The sequence below is a fragment of the Triturus cristatus genome, chromosome 10 (genome assembly GCF_964204655.1).
Source record: "Triturus cristatus chromosome 10, aTriCri1.1, whole genome shotgun sequence".
Classification (NCBI taxonomy): domain Eukaryota; kingdom Metazoa; phylum Chordata; class Amphibia; order Caudata; family Salamandridae; genus Triturus; species Triturus cristatus.
Genome location: NC_140593.1, coordinates 329,451,964 through 329,468,549, shown reverse-complemented (window position 1 = coordinate 329,468,549; position 16,586 = coordinate 329,451,964). Strand labels below are relative to the sequence as shown.

At 47.6% G+C, this 16,586-nt stretch overlaps 1 protein-coding gene across 1 annotated transcript in view; it reads right to left on the bottom strand.

Annotated features, from left to right (window-relative positions):
• Nucleotides 1-973: 973 nt before the first annotated feature.
• The window catches only part of KLHL7 (kelch like family member 7), a 428,793-nt gene continuing 413,180 nt past the window's right edge, over nt 974-16,586 (bottom strand). The window contains exon 11 of the mRNA XM_085631525.1: nt 974-3,793. Coding sequence (XP_085487651.1) covers nt 3,510-3,793 — 284 coding nt within the window. The 3' untranslated portion in view covers nt 974-3,509. The remainder of the gene's footprint in view (nt 3,794-16,586) is intronic.

Genomic DNA, 16,586 nt, shown 5'->3' with positions numbered 1-16,586 from the left:
GCAGGCGCACCACGTCCTCACCACTTGCCAGGCCGCCTAGTGGTCCATTTCAGCCATTCCATGCACTCGCATTCACCAGCAGTGTGCCCTGCACACACAGGAGGACCAGTTGCAGCAGAACATGCAATGGGAGTCTGGGCCCGGGGGTACTTTAAATTAGACACGGCCGACATGGAGGGTGGGCAAAGGAGACTGTCTCAGGCTCGCCAGCAGTCTCTATCACTAGTTGGTCTCAGAGGTCCGCCTTCCTGTGTAGGCTACGGTTGCTTCTATGAAGTGCGGTGGTTTTAACAGCTTGGCCCTTTGCGTTCCTTCTGGACCCTATCTATTCCAGCTACCCTTACCCATAAGTAGAAGCAGCACTGGTTGCATGGGAAGTCATCCCTCCGCCGAGAAAAAATCATGCCTGACAGTGCTTCGCACCAGGTCGCAATTTTGAGTGCTCGTGTGGCATTGCCCCCTACTCAATATATGCTTGACTGTATGTATCAAGTTTTAATGTAAAGTGGTTTGAAACCCTTGAGGTGGAATTTGAGCAAAATAACTCAAATGATAAATCAAAATATACAGAGCAGTTGTAGTATTTGAGTTTGTAAAGCGCTTCATACCCCACAGAGGTGACCTGAAGCTCATTATCCGGTGGATAGCATGCCACCTAATGGAGGAGTGCTTGGTTGAAACAGAGTTGTACTTGTGCGTACCTTGGGTTGCAGCACCTAATGGTGTGATGGAGGAAAGATGCACGAGATAGGATGAATTTGAATGGGATTCGCTGGCTGAAGTAAGTCACTATGGTGTCTCTGTTAACGATTACATATCTTATCAGCCCACATTTATTAAAAGATTGATTGCTGGAATGACATGTTTGTTAAAGTGATGAAAAGGAGCCTGGATCAGCAGTAGCTTGTTACCAAATTCACAAGTATCCTTGAGAAAAATAAAATCAAAACAATTTTGATAAGCGAAACACACATGGTGACAAAACATTTTATTGCATTGTTTAAACATATTCAGTCAATAAAAATACCCAAAACATATGATGTATCACAAAGCATAGCTCAAGAGGAGGCTACTCACTGTGTTCTGATTACATCATGTGGCTTACTTCTACCACAAGCGCTACTTTCAGTATTAACTCTGTCATCAAGACACTGCAGGCAGGAGCTTTTGATATACTCCTCGCCATGTACAGGAGGGAAGACTGCCTCAACTTATGATTGCTTATGCCATTCTATACAGAAATACAGACACGAGTTTGTGTAACAGTAACTTTTCAGAGCATTTTCTTTAAACCAAAATGAATTTAGTGGGCATAGTAATATGCTAACTACTTAAATTTCATTACTTGTCACGTACTATGGGACCATAATTTCACAAGGATTCCTAATGCTGACAGGAATAAAATGAGGGGCAAAGAAATAAAATCGGATTGATATATAACTGGACTGCTTGATTTATATTCCAAAATACGAGGTGAATTGAATCTCAAATATAAGAAAATTGGTCAGTTTAGAACAATATTGTACACATAGTACCAAGTGAAATGTGAAGGAGTGATCAGGTTGCAAGTAGCGAAGCGGACAGGGAGCGAGAAGGCGTTGGAAGCGGCGAGGGCCTGGGAGGCACTGGTTGAAGCACTCAAATCCCCTGATAACAGCGAAGATGACGCCTCTGTAGGGGACCCCACAGCTCACACAGAGTAATCTGCGGGCAGAACTCGCGTTTCTGGGGCTCGGAGTCCAGTCATTGGAGAATGCACTGAACCACCTTACTGGGGCGAGTCCCCTCACAGCGATACCCCAATTAGTGTGGATGCCCAACGAGCCCTGTAAGTGTATCTCATATTACTGGCCTAGACCTAAGTGACATGCCTGGATGGGAGGGGGGATAGTTAGAGGGTGGTGGAGATGGGGGGAGAGGGGGTAGTTTGGGGACGAGAGGCCGCAGTTGTAGCGGGACCGGACTATGAGAACTTATACAGAGCCTTCTAGTCACGATGTTCACCTAAAGCTCCAACCGAACTGTTACCTTGTGGGTTATGGATTGCACTACTTGTATTCCAAGTAACTTGTTGGCCTGCTGTTTGAGTGGCTGGGTCGGGATATCACGGCCTATATTCTGTGTATGAAACTCAAAGTCTGTTTAAAAAAAAAATTGTACTAAGTGAAAACTGAGGAAAATATTTAGAGGTTGAGAAGAGAACCTCTTTACATGAAAACCACGCACATATTTCCTAAGCTTCAACACATTAGCAAGAGTTTGTGACCTATTTCGGTTCACACATGCCATACCACGATGGGTTTTGTGTTATTAATTGTACCAGTCTGTATATAAAAGAAAAACAAACGACTGAAAAGCCCAGAATTTGAGAGTATAAAAGGTTGCGGTAAATGCAGAGGTCAGTCCAGTACAGATCCTATTTGTGATGCCTATAACGAAAACTTAACCTCATGAAATGGCACTAGTGAAAAACTCGGATCAGTAAGCTCCAAAGGAGTATTTTGCTTCAAGCTGACTTGCTTTTGCTCTGTTGTGACACATTTCACAACAACTTGGACTCTGACAATGTAAGTGCCAGATACATAAAATAAACAGTACAAACATTTAACTCATCACTTGAGGAATTTTCATTTCCACATTTTGGATTCAACATGTTTATAAATACTTGCGCTAATCCTGGTCATCCAATTTTAAATATGTATTGCGTTGACAATCTAAATTACTGCTTCACCATTTAATTATGGCAAAACTCAACCTACGACTACCCTCTCATTCAACTTTCATCCAAGTTAAGCTGGGCTTCATGTGATCAAACAGTGTGAATTATGACTTTTATAGGTCGCAAAAAAATAGAAAAAACCATAGTCCTCTAAAGACAGCTAGAGAAGACAGAACGATCTAAATAAGAGTTCACACATAATAGAAAAGTAATAAACACGCAACGGCAGCTAAAACAGAGCAGAAACAGCTATACCAAAGTAGTACAAAAAACACAGCAAAAACAAACACAGCATATACAAGATTTTAAAAATTAATGTGATCCTACTTCAATAAACTACTACTGCCCAATTCCTTTCTACTACACTCAGGCTATTTTGGGACAACAGAGTCGTTTTAAACCAACAGGCTTTTCAATGAGACAACTTATTCACTTAGCAAAGGATCAGAATAAATAAAACATTTCTTTAGAATTTTTGTTTTAAGTTCCGTCGATTTTGAGTAGACCTTTCCATCTAACTTGTTTTGCACCTGCGGTTAAAGATGCGGCATGGAAACATCCACTCAAACAAATTGTGCCTGCTTGAGAACCGAGGAGAGGTTTTTGGTAAATGTGCAGAGAATTTATCAAGCTGAAGGCGGATCTTTAAAAGAATGAATTTTGTTAAATACAGTAAGTAATACAACAGTCATGATGATATATATATATTTTGTTTTTTGCCAGACGACTTGAAGCAATGTGCTCCACTTCCGTCTGTTTAAAGCATAGGGTCCTTCTGCCTTCAGAAGAGTTATGTTTCCAAAGTTTCTTCATTGGCCCCACAAGTGTCAACCACACATATTAGGCAGCTGGTTACGGGGAAAGCACGGACCTTGGAGTTGGCCACCCACTTGTCCGTTTCAGTGTTGTACTCCAAGATGTGACCCAGCCGTCCAACACCCTGGAAGCCAGCCAGCACATAAAGCATGGAGCCGACAGCAGCACATTTCACAGTCACGCCCTTCCAGGGCATTGGTGACACAATCTTCCATTCATTCAGTTTGATGTCAAAGTACTCCACGCTGTCTAAGCCACCTAAAGGAAAAATACAGCATCAGGTTTGGTTCAAGTTTAAGAAACACATTCATAGCACAGTTAGCTGGAGAATTAGACAACTCTCGATTATAAACTAATACATATTCCGAAATTTAAACATGTGTTTCTTGGAGCTAATCAGTTACAATTTTGTTAATAACTACAAAATACAATAATATTCAAGAAACAAATTAAACCGCTTTAGCCGCACCAAACATCAACTGTTTTCAGTCCGCATACAAATAAAATAGTGCCACACAAGCATCGATGACTTCCTCACCTACGCAGTATATACCGCCGCTCCCTGTATATGTTGGTCTCCCGGTCTGGTTAGGTAGTCATTTTACAGGCATGGGGACACGTCTCGGTCCGGTTTCCACACTCAACATAGAGACACAGGTATGCTGAGCACCATACTCTGAAAGCTTATTACCATGCCTCTCACAACAGAGCAAAAAGTAAGAATTCACATCCTCACTATTCTTCAGAAGGCTAGATTCCCGTTCACATACGTAAAGATATACCTCGCCCTTGTGGCTTATGCATTTTAAGTAAGGTAATATTCCTGCTCTGTCTGTGGGCAGAGACACATCCTCCCTCCCTCCTTGTAAGTCTATAAACAGAAGTGTTCTGCACTTACTCAGTGCTAGTAGCACAACAATTATAGTCTTGTTCCAGAGACAAATTCTATTAATAAGAACTATACCGAAAGATGATGCAACAGTTTTTCTGATGGAAAATCAAGACAAATTCTATTAGTAAGAACTATACCAAAAGATGATGCAACAGTTTTTCTGATGGAAAATCAAGACAAATTCTATTAGTAAGAACTATACCAAAAGATGATGCAACAGTTTTTCTGATGGAAAATCTCTGCTCTGATTCATTATCGCTTCCTATGCTTCAGAGAAACCAGGAAACACGTTATATGGCAACAATAGGCAAGCATTAGACCCAGAGCCTTTTCAGCTTCAAAGCTGCATAGGCACCATTGGATGCGACATATCAGCTACATAAAGCAGGCTCCTCACACCCACGATACCAGTGATGCCAATTTCCTCACTTCACGAGGCATATTTAAAAAGAGGCGCCAAGCAGAGTTCGTTTAATAATACTATTACCAAACAAGCACGCAGCCTATAGAGAGGTAAGGAGAATATATGGGAAGAAAGTGTAAATCAGAAAAATTGCTCCTAAAGTTAAGCACAGCTACTTCTTGAAAACAGACTACTCAACTCTTGAAAGACTAACCTAGCAGTAGCCAAACTCAAAGCAGATCTACAGAACATTTCCAGGAAGTTAGAAGACTACTGAAACACGAATGGTTGAAAAACAGCATAACCACAAATGACTTCATTGAAATCAACATCCAAAAGTAAGTACAAAGGCCCACGTTTCTACCTCACAAATGACAGAGATCTGGAGCACCCCGTAGCAAAAGCTTTTGATTCCTGATGTTAATGCCCTGCAACTGTTGTCTTGGAACAATCCAGGCATTAGAAGGAGCTAGAAACCTTTGAGCTCAGAATTTGTAGAAAACCAGATTACAATAGCAGCCTTGCAAGAATACATTAGACAGACAATGTTGAATTTGAAGTCTATCTGGTCTATAATGATGACAAAGCTATGAAAGGGAAAACTGGCCGTCTGGCAGGAGCAATGATGTTAATGGTGTAAGAAGCTGGCTCTGTATATACTATACCAAATTAAGGTATAGTGTGCACAGAGTCCAGGGAGTCCCCAGAGGTATAGCAGAGGCTGAATTAGATACATTCTACAGCTCTCTTTGAGGTAGTGTGGGTGAGCAGATAGGCTTATCCAGAGGGTGTGTTAAGCATCTATTGTATTCACTCAATCAAGACTGAAGGCACACACTCAGAGATTGAATCCAGACCAACTGGGTAAGTATAAAAAAGGTATACTTGTATTTTATTTCTAGAACCAAGCAGGACTTGGGACAGGTAGGTAAAATATACTTTCAATTGTAAACCTTTACACAGAAATGTAATTGGGAATGAATTTGCATTCGAAACAGGTTGATATGGTTTTAAAAAGCAGATTATATTACACAGTAATTACTGTTTGATTACTTTCAGATTACATTGAGTACTGAGGGTGGTATGCCTACATACCACACTCAAGGATCTCACAATACAAGGCAATTAAGGCTTTTCTTGGCTTGAGTTATAGTTAATGTTTTCCCCATACAAAACAAAAGTTCAACAAAACATTTTAGGCAGAAAATCTCATAACATGGGTTCCTATGGGAGAAAAATGGTTATCGGTTTCACAGGTAAGTAAACATCTTACAAGTAAGAGTTCTGGGGGTTAGGACCAAGGTTCCCAATGTCTAGGTAGGCACTCGAGTTGCACCACCAGTGACACTGGGGTGGCTGGGTGCAGACTGCAGAGGCCCAATGCTAGCCAATGGGGCTAAGGGGACCTTCGGTTAAGCGCAGCACCACCAGCGGCACCGGGGCGGCCGTGTGCAAAGTGCCAAGGAGACGTCGGGGACCCTGTGATTCTTAATGGAGTCCTTTGGTACGGCAAAGCTGCTTTTGGCTCGGGCAGGGAGACTTCCTGAAGGCGACCAACACCTGGAGAGGTAGTTTGGTTCTTGGGATGCCCGGACACCGTGGGTGAGGCCACCAAAGGCCGTGGGGCGTCGGGTGCAGGCTGTCTTCTGGCATCAGGTTTTCTTACCAGCTATGGTCGCAGTCGGAGAAACGCTACAGACTGAAGCTGCAGGAGTCTTGAGGCAGTTCGGGGATCACCAGATCTCAGGTCAGGATTGCTGGGGAGACCTTCTTGTGGTGTTGGGACACTTGAACTCGGGACGGGGGTGTTGGGTACAGAGGGATGCAGAATCGCGGAGTCACCAGGATCCAGATTCTGGGGAGGTAAGGTTCAGGGTTGCTCCTAAATACTAAATTTAGGGGCGTTAAAAGGGGTGTGCTGGTCGGGACCAATGGGTCCCTTCCCTCGGATGGGTACACCCCCCCAGTATGCTACCATCCAGTGGGAGGGGGGCATGAGCCACTTCCTGATTGGTTGGGTCACCTCATCCTCAAGATGGGGGGGGACTGAGATGTGTGCTTCACCTCGCCTTTCCTACTTGAGGGGTGGGGTTGGCAAAGGTGGGCACATCTCCTGCTAGCTTGGTTTTCTAGCCGATTCTCCCACCCAAAGTTGGGAGCAGACCCGGTGGGAACCAGTTGCTGGGGGTAGCAAAAGACAGGGACAGGTCACAAAGGCGGCAGGCCTTTGAAGCTTCCCCTTCGTGGACCCAACCCATTCTGGGGAGGAGGCATGACACCTCTGACCAGGATGGGCTTTGTTTCTGGACCCAGAGAGTGGAGGCTCTCTGTCCAGGGTTCCAGAAACCTGTCTGGTGGTGGCAAATGGCGGGCAACCTTTCAGGAACCACACCAGGGCTGGTCGTGGTTTAGGGGGCATCTCTAAGGTGCCCTCTGAGTGCATTTTACATTAAATCCCACACCGGTTCAATGTCCTGAGACGTTTGCTACCAAACTTCCCAGGTTTTAGTAAAGCCATATGGAGCTGTGGCGTTCATCAAGACCAACTCGCAGACCATGTACTCTTTATGGTTTTACTACACTTACAATGTCTAAGAATGGACTTAAACACTGTAGGGGTACAGCGCTCATGCCACTGTACCCTCACCTGAAAGCTAGTGCACCCTGCTAGAGGAGGGCTTACCTAGGCCTCACGCAGTGGGTTGTAGGCATGGCACACAGGGATGTGTGGCGAACAAAGCAAACACAAAGAGATGATGGACGGAGTGCTGAAACTTTTCAAACACTCACCCCCAGTCACAGATCTGGTTTGAATCCATCGTTCTTTAGCTCACCTCAGTTCAGACCCAGCCATATGCAATTAGTCTTGAACCTGTGCCTCATGGGAACAGTCCAGCCCGAACTGCCAAGCCAGGTCACCCCTGAACCGGAATGAAGCATCCTGGGACCGGTTTCGGGGTAACACCCCTCTTCAGCCAGGCTAGCTTGAATCAAGTGGCAAAGTGAGCAAGGGACCCACATCTGGGCATACCCTGCCAATTTAGAGCAAACAAAGCAAACCCAGATCTGTGACTGGGGGTGAGTGTCTGAAAAGTTTCAGCGCTCCGTCCATCAACTCCTTGTGTTTGCTTTGTGCACCCTAAGGTGGTAGGGTATGCCCAGTTGTGGGTCCCTTGCTCACTTTTGCCACTGGATTCAAGCTAACCTGTCTTATGAAGGGTTTTACCCAGAAACCGGTCCCTAGATGCTTGTTTCTGGTTCAGGGAAGATCTGGCTTGGCAGTTCGGGCTGGACTGTTCCCATGAGGCACATGGTCAAGACTGATCTGCATATAGCTGGGTCTGAACTGAGGTGGCGAAGTGAGCTCAAGAATGATGATGGATTTAACCCAGATCTGTGACTGGGGGTGAGTGTCTGAAAAGTTTTGATGCTCCGTCCATCATCTCCTTGTGTTTGCACAGGGATGTGTACCATGTCGACTCTTTACTTTTCTCTGCACCAAAACACACTTCCTGCAATGGCAGTTTGTGAGTGTTAAGGTACAGGGCCTCTAAGGGTGGCACAATAGGCTCTGCTGCCCTTGGAGGCCTTCCATGGCCACAGCGCCCTTGGTTCCCATGATACCTTTCACAAGGGGCTAACCTGTGGCCAGAGATGTGCTAATTGTGGATACAAAGGTACAGTTTTGGGAAAGAACACAGGCCCTGGGATCCTGATTGGTAGGGACCCAGGGCACATCAAGTCAGGTTCCATCAGATGTCAGGCCAAACATGGGGGTAACGATGCAAAAAGGGGCACTTTTCCTACAAATGGCTTTGGTAAAACAAGCATTGGAAAGTGCTACTGGCTTTGCCAATGTGTTTTAGCCATGTTGTACACGGGGATGGCTGTTGTTCTGCATGGCTAAAAGTTAGTGGTGTAGAGAAGAATGGCGAAGAGATGAGTAGCACTGAATGTTATGTATTGGAGTGGCATAAAGTCGAGTTGCATACAGTGGAGTGGCGAAGAGTAGAATGGACTGGTGTGGAGTGCACAGGTGTAGTGTGTTGAGGAGTATAGTGGCATAGAATGCAGTGGTGTAGAGTGCAGTGGCATAGAATTAAGCGGCGTATTTTCGAGTATTGTATAGTTTTTTGGTTTTTTTAAAAATTTTATTTATTGACATTTTCAATACTACAACATCAAACCAATTTAACAAGCCAGTTTCTTAATGAATATTCCAATCAAGCAGTGACAGATAAATCTACTTTGACCATGAAAGGCATAACAGAACACGTCCCACCCACTATCTCAAAATCGCACATGTATTATGGATAACATAAACGACCAAGCATGTCCACAGTATATCAACTGGTATACATATATGAGATTACCTGACACAACTTCCCCTGAGAGAGCCTATTACGAGTGCACACATCCATTTACACACCTAGATCGGCAACTCCTGCGCTGGATAATAGGTAATAAAGAGAAGGCATAAACATTTCGCAAATACAATGGGGGCTACACTGCCATCGCATCCGAGGGCCCAGCCTCCCCCTGCAAGTTGATGCTCCAAGCCAAGAACGGTTCCCAAATGTTTCGGGGCCTGGAATTAAGTGGCATCAGTTCCCAGAATGTATTCAGTTGGGTATGACCATATGCAATGTCTCTGACCCACTCCTTAATAGTGGGCACCCTCTTCCTACCCCAGTGTACAGCAATCTGACGCTTAGCAAATAAAAAGAGAAGGGCGTGCAGTTTACGTAGCTTATGTGGCGTATCCTTCACGTATCCCAGTAGGCCCATCACCGGAGATGGAGCCAGCCTCACCCCTAGTATGTCATTCACCGAATCGAAGACTTCCACCCAGAAAGCAGCTATCCTAGGGCAGTGCCATGCCACATGTAGAAATGTGGCCGGAATGTGGCCACATCTCCAGCAGTCGCTCTTCGCACGAAGACCCATACGATGAAGACCCACCGGAGTCCTATAGTATCTATGCAAATACTTAAAATGAATTAATCACAGCTTATAGTTCGGGGAGAGTTCTTGCAGCTGCCCACAACAATATTCCCAGTGTTCTTCAGTTAACTCCACAGCTAGCTCATCATTCCAATTTTTAAGAGAGTTAGGCGTCACAATCGGAGCAGTCTCCTGCATACGGGTATATAGATGAGTGACGAATTTGCGCGAGGATGGGAATTTCAGCAAATTTTCCAGGGACAGGCAGAGTCGGCGGCGCCCTCGGAAAATCCACCCACAAGGAACGACATGCAGTGCGGATTCTATGGTACAGGAAGTTTTCAGTAAATGGCACCTCTTGACCCTCGAGAGCGACCGGTGGAGGTCGAAACTTGTCTCCGGGGTACAAGTCCCCAAACGTCTGAAGCTGCATTGTCTTGGCTAACGTCTTACTCATGCTGTCCCGAATACAAGTCATCCTTGGATTCTGCGGTAGAGGAACCGAGGGGGCATAGAGCAGCGGAAGTCCCACTCTTTTCCGCAGTTCATCCCACGCTCAACACAGGGTACCGACCGAATCTATATCACCACGAGGGCGTCGAGGCTTCTGATACAACGCCACCTTAAGCGGGATTGGGGCCATTGCCTCCACCGCAACATGTGGCTGGAATGGGGTCTGGTGTACCCAATAATGCAAGAACTGTGCTTGCGCACACAATGCGTAGAGGTGCATATCCGGGGCCCCCAGACCCCCCTGCCTCAATGGAAGGGTCAGAAGGTCCCAAGACGCTCTGACTTGTTGCCCGCCCACGCCAGCGTGAGGAGGTGGAATTTAAGCGTGTTCAGAAAATGTTTTGTAATCGGATCGGTATATTAACAAATAAATATAAAAGTTTTGTCCTACAGCCACATCATAGTTCGGCCATAGTTTAGGCGCCACACCTCCTGCGTATCCCGACTGACCCAAATTCCCAAGTACTTCACCTCTCCCGCTCCCATCGCAAGGGGAATTCAGATGTTACCCGGGGAGTCCCATCTATCAACGGGAACACCACAGATTTGGCCCAATTGATGCAGACACCTGAAAGCCCACCAAATCAGATAAATTCCCTCAACAATGGATCGAGATTGACCTCGGGGTTTATAACATACAACGTGACATCGTCCGCATATAGGGAAATAAGCAGGTTACGGGAGCTGAAACCAATTCCTCTCGCGGTGTGATGTTGCCTGATCCGAGTCGCCAGTGGCTCCATTGCAACAGCAAACAGTAAAGGGGATAGTGGACAGCCCTGTCTAGTTCCACGTGAAATCGGAAAAGGATCCGAGAGCAAACCATTCACCCGTACCCGCGCCTTAGGAGCGTTATATAGCAGTCGGATGCAATTTATAAAAAGCGGGCTGAATCCCATGCGCCTGATGATGGAGAAGAGGTAGGACCATTCAAGCGTATCAAACGCCTTGGTGACGTCCAGAAACACCACCGCGGCTTTTTCGTCTGGGTGTAAGCAATGGAGCACCGAGAATATCGTTCTCAAATTGCGAGAGGTGGATCTCCCCGGGATAAAGCCCGACTGGTCCGGAAGGGCAATCATTGGCAAAAGAGGCTGCAACCTGTTAGCCAGCAGCTTAGCAAAGATCTTTACATCTACATTAATCATGGAGAGCGGACGATAAGAGTCCAGCTCCTCCTCCGGTTTTCCCGGTTTTAATAGTGTAATGATTGTCGCCTCCCTCATAGACGGAGGCAGGGTTCCCACCTCCAACGCCTCACCGTATACCTCCAGCAAACGGGGGGCCAATTCCTCAACGTACGTCTTGTAGAAGGACGTGGTTAAACCATCAGGTCCCCGAGCCTTACCCATGGGTAGGCTTTTAATGACCTGCGCCACATCCTCCACTGTAAAACGGAGGTCCATATATTTCCTATGTGCGTCATTGAACCAGACCAGAGCCACAGTGCCAAGGAACTCATTCAGCTCCTTAGCGCCCGACCCCTTAGTAGTTGTGTATAGCCGATTGTAAAATGCGGCAAATTCGTTGGACACTCCCATGTGACCTCTAATCATGTCTCCTTGCGGGTTCCGAATTTCATGGACAAACGTCGCCGATTGCGATGGTCGAATCAAGCCGTCAAGTGTGCGACCCGGCCTATCTTCCTCGTCGTACCGACGCGCCTCAGCGTACTTGCCCAAGAACTTCGTTTCACACTGTGCCTCCTCCGCATAATCTAACAGTAGGGCCTTAATTTTCTGTGCTATGTGAGGGTCATTCGTGGAGTAAAAATCCCCTTCTAGTGTCTTAATCTGGGCCTCCATGGAGGCCAGCGTACCACGAATCGCCTTTAACACCCCCGCCTGCCTCGCAATGCATTGGCCTCTAATCACCAGCTTAAAAGCCTCCCAGAGCGATGCCTCAGTCTCCACCAACCCCTCATTATTAGAATAATAATCAACGATAACCCTCCTTATCTCTTCCCTGAAAGTCTCGGCATGTGGTGGAAGCCGCCAGGAAAATGCTCGGGGGAATCAGCCCGGGAGGGTCAGCCATAACAGACATGGTGCGTGGTCGGACAGCGTGCGCGGCAAGTGCGATACCTCAGTAACCCAAGCCGCTGCATCTCTTGAGATCAGCCAGAAATCCAGGCGTGACCACGCACAGTGACGATCTGATACACACGTGCCTTCCCTCACCAAGGGATGCCGACTGCGCCAGATGTCCACCAGGTTCCCGTCTTGGACTATGGATTGCAGAGTTGCACCAGCAGCTGGGTGCAGGGTGTGGGCTGAGCCCCTCCTGTCTGTTGCGTCATCAAGAACAGCATTAAAATCTCCACCCCACAACACGGTGTCATATCCCGTTGCCGTAATTCTCGAACATACATCCTGGAAAAATTCAGGGGAGTCAGTATTAGGACCATATATTGCCGCAATTACCAGAGGAACCCCCCCTAGCATTCACCTATAATAACAAACCTCCCCTCCGGGTCCCTGTGTTCCTCCGTAATGTGCCAGTCCACCCCCTGTCGAATCAGCACAGCTACCCCCTGGCGTAATTGGAGTATATGGACATATATGTGTGCCCCCATCTGCGGTGTTGCAACTTCGGAGATGGAGCAGTATTTAGGTGCGTCTCCTGCAACAAACAAACGTTAATGTTATGTAATGTTATGTCGGGTTAGATAAGCATGCACCAATCTGGACTTGCGATAATCATTCAGCCCTCTAATGTTCCACGTTAAGAAGTTCAGTGGTTGTGCGTGTGAGTGGCTAGACAAAGTCTCGTAATGAGAAGTGAGTAGGCTGTCACTTGAGCTAGCGAAGCAAAACGTGCGTAGAGTGTCGCACTCCTAGTAAGCATACTGGCATTAAACAAACACACAATCCCCGTCCCCAACCCCCCTCCCACTCCAACCCCCAATCAGGTTGCAGAATATCCCTCCCTAACCACCCAATACACAACCAACTCTGTAAATTATAAGGGAAACTTCCCATGGGGGGCATAGTGGCGTCAGCAATTACCCCTGAGTGAACAGGGGGGGCCGGAAACTCTGCAGCGTTGCCACAAACCCTTCCCCAAATACAACGCATAAACAATAAGGAGCAACAGGTTGACCCACAGTTGCATCTGAGCAAGGGATCACAGAGCACAACACCATGTTGAATATCGAACGGGACTCAACGAAGACCCAGCCCTCCGTCAGTCATTATCGCTTAGGTTACCAGATGCGGACGCCGTCGACCCGCGATCATCTTTACCCTTCCTTCCTCCAATATGTTTAGCAAACTTCAGAGCAGCCTTTGCGTCAGTGAAATAGTGCGCAGACCCATCATATGAAACCTTCAATTTCGCTGGATATAGCAAGGAGTACGGAACCTGTGCCTGCAGGAGTATGGCTTAGCCTGTAGAAATTCGAGGCGTGCTGCCTGCCTGCACCGCCGGGGTAAAGTCCGGATAAAGCGATATTGTGTTACCTTGATAGGACAGTTTACCCTTTTCCCTCGCCATTCTCAATATATTATCCCGGTCTTGATAGTTCAGCAATTTGGCCAATATAGGTCTGGCCCAGGGACCTGTGTGCCCTTTCAACCACGAAGACAGGGGACAGCTGAGGATCGAACAGCTCATGTAGAAGTTCCAACACATAGCTATCTATTTTAGTGATTGCGGTGGTCTGCGGAATCCCGGTAATGCGCAGATTATTTCTTCGCGACCGCGCGTCTAAATCGTCATTCTTGGCATGAATGACCCCCAAAAGTCTGTCCATATTTAACAGTTGCTCCTTCGTTTCCACCTGAAATTCGTGAAATTCAGTATGTCGGTTCTCCAAAGCATCCAGGCGGGCGTCGTGGGCGTGGACCTGTGCCTTCACGGAGTCCAGCTGCGTGGTTAGGGTGTCCAGTTTAGAGTCAATATTTCGCAGGCTAGAGCGCATTTCTAGCATGAGAGTGCGCAGATCTTCACCCCCATCCTCAGAGTGCATCCCCTGCTGCCCCTCCGCCTGCGCGCCAGATGGCGACTCAGATTGACGCGTGGCTGTCTTGTCAAAAGTCAACTTGGGTTGCTTGGCATCGTGCTTACCCATCATGTGCCCAGTGCTCAGCTCCCGGACAGTTCTAGAAGTCGAAAGGTCGGGTAGACTTTGCACCCCTCCTGCCGCCAGTCTTCTCTTAGGGAGCAGCACAGCACTAAATGACCATGCAAATCCCCTTCAACTGAAAACACCTTCCTTCCCAGTAGCGCCGCTCTACCCACCAGCAGCAGTGTAGGGCCACACCATCAGATTAAAGTAGCCAAGCAGGCCGGGTGCCAGGTCACAGCAGCTCCCTGCACATATCTCTGCAAATTGTAATACAGGTTCATCACACATTCATAGCCACAGTGTCCTCGTGGGGGAGCGTCCACCCATTGAACCATGCATTAATATCTCAGCCTCAGCTCTCCGCAGGGTGTCTGGACCCCCCACCGTCCGCAGCAGCGTCCAGCCGAATACAATACTCCTTCTAGGGTTCGCTTACCCAGCGCGTCTCCGCCACCGTGTTCACGTCTCCGGGCCTGCGCTACACCCCGCAGCTCCACAGTCCGATAGTATGAGGTGCAGCACGCAACAGGGGCTCATATAAAGCGGGAGGGGGCCAGGAATCGTACACTCACCGCAGCCCCGCTGCCGATGCGGAGCTCCAAAATGGCGCCTGCAGGTCCACCGAGAGAACGCCTGCGCTCCGTCTCACCGCTGTTCTGGCCGGCCCCCAGCAAGGAACGCCACCAAGCATCCCAGTCTGCAGGCTGCTCTTCAGCAAAGGCTCCCCCGCTCGTCCGCGGCCGCATCCAGCGCCGTCTACCCAGAGCCTTTTCCGCTTCGCCGATGACACAGGCCCGCGGCGCTGCCTCAGCCCCGGGCCAGAGTTCCGAGGGCGCCGGGCGCCGCAGTCACCGCGATTGGGCGCCGCTGCTATTCCTCTCAATCCGGCCAGATAAAGCTCGCCCGAGGCTCGGGGGCACAGCGCGCCAGCCTGCTACCGGTCAATGAAGTAGGGACGCCGGCTTCAGGGTCGCGGCTTCCCCGTGTGAAGGATCAGGACAGGATTAATATCCCAACCCGCGGAGCACACTCAAAGTCCGGCCATTCCGCTGCTTCGGCAGACCACGCCCCGAGTATTGTATTGTATTGGAGCAGTGGTGCACAGTTGAGTGCCATGGAGTGCAGTGGCAGAGAGTGCAGTAGTGCAGAGTAGAGTGGCAGAGAGTTCAGTGGCAGAGTGTGCAGCGTTGCAAAGGAGTGTCAGAGTGCAGTGGTGTAGAGTGGCGTAGACAGTACTGTAGTAGAGTGGTCAAGACTGCACAGGAGTAGAGTGGGGTAAAGAGCAATGGCACAGGCTACAGTGGTCCAGAGTGCAGTGAGGTAGAGTGCACCCAGCGTGCACTGGCGTTGAGTGTTTTAGAGCAGAGTGAAGTGGTATAGAGTGGAGTGGTGTGGCGTAGAGTAGAGGGACAGAGTAATGGCGTTAAGTGGCATAAAGTGTAGTGGCATGAAGTGCAGTGGTGCAGAGTAGATTAGAGTGGTGTACAGCGGATTGACAGAGTGCAGGGGTGTACAGCGGAGTGGTACAGAGTTGAGTGCACTGGCATAGTGTAGTGGTGTAGAGTGCAGTGTGGTGTAGAGCTGAGTTGTGCAGAGTGGAGTGGAGTGGCAAACAGTGCAGTGGTTTAGAGTAGAGTGGTGTAGAGTAGAGAAATATAGAATGAAGTGGTGTAGAGTGCAGGGGCATAGAGTGGAGTAGAGTGCAGTGGCGCCGAGTGCCATGGGTTGTTGTAAAGTGGAGTGGTGCAGAGTAGAGTGGAGTATGCATGTTGTGATAGCACACTGTTATTATAGACAACACATTTTCAACTGAAATGGCCAATATATTTGCACAGACATACAGTTTTACTAATAAAACTATAAAGTGCACAAACAAGAATGTGTGGAAATGGCACCAGCTAGTGTATTGATTTATTTTGAGCATATTGAAGTATTTGCTTCCAACACACTTCTGTATTAACTAAAAGGTGCGTCAATTGTGCTTCGCTAATTCTGATATATTCTGAAATAATTGCACAATTCCTTTAAATGTTGTGTGTTAGAATAAAGACCCTTTCTTATCCACAGTATCCAGCAAATTTGTCACATAAATCCTCTCACTTTGAACTCGGAGGAAGAAAAGCAAACACCAACCTCCCTCAAAAGACATAGACTGAGATGTTACCTCTGTCTTTAAATGCTCAGCAGATGTGACAGAATATGAACAGAATTTGCACAGACATACAGTTTT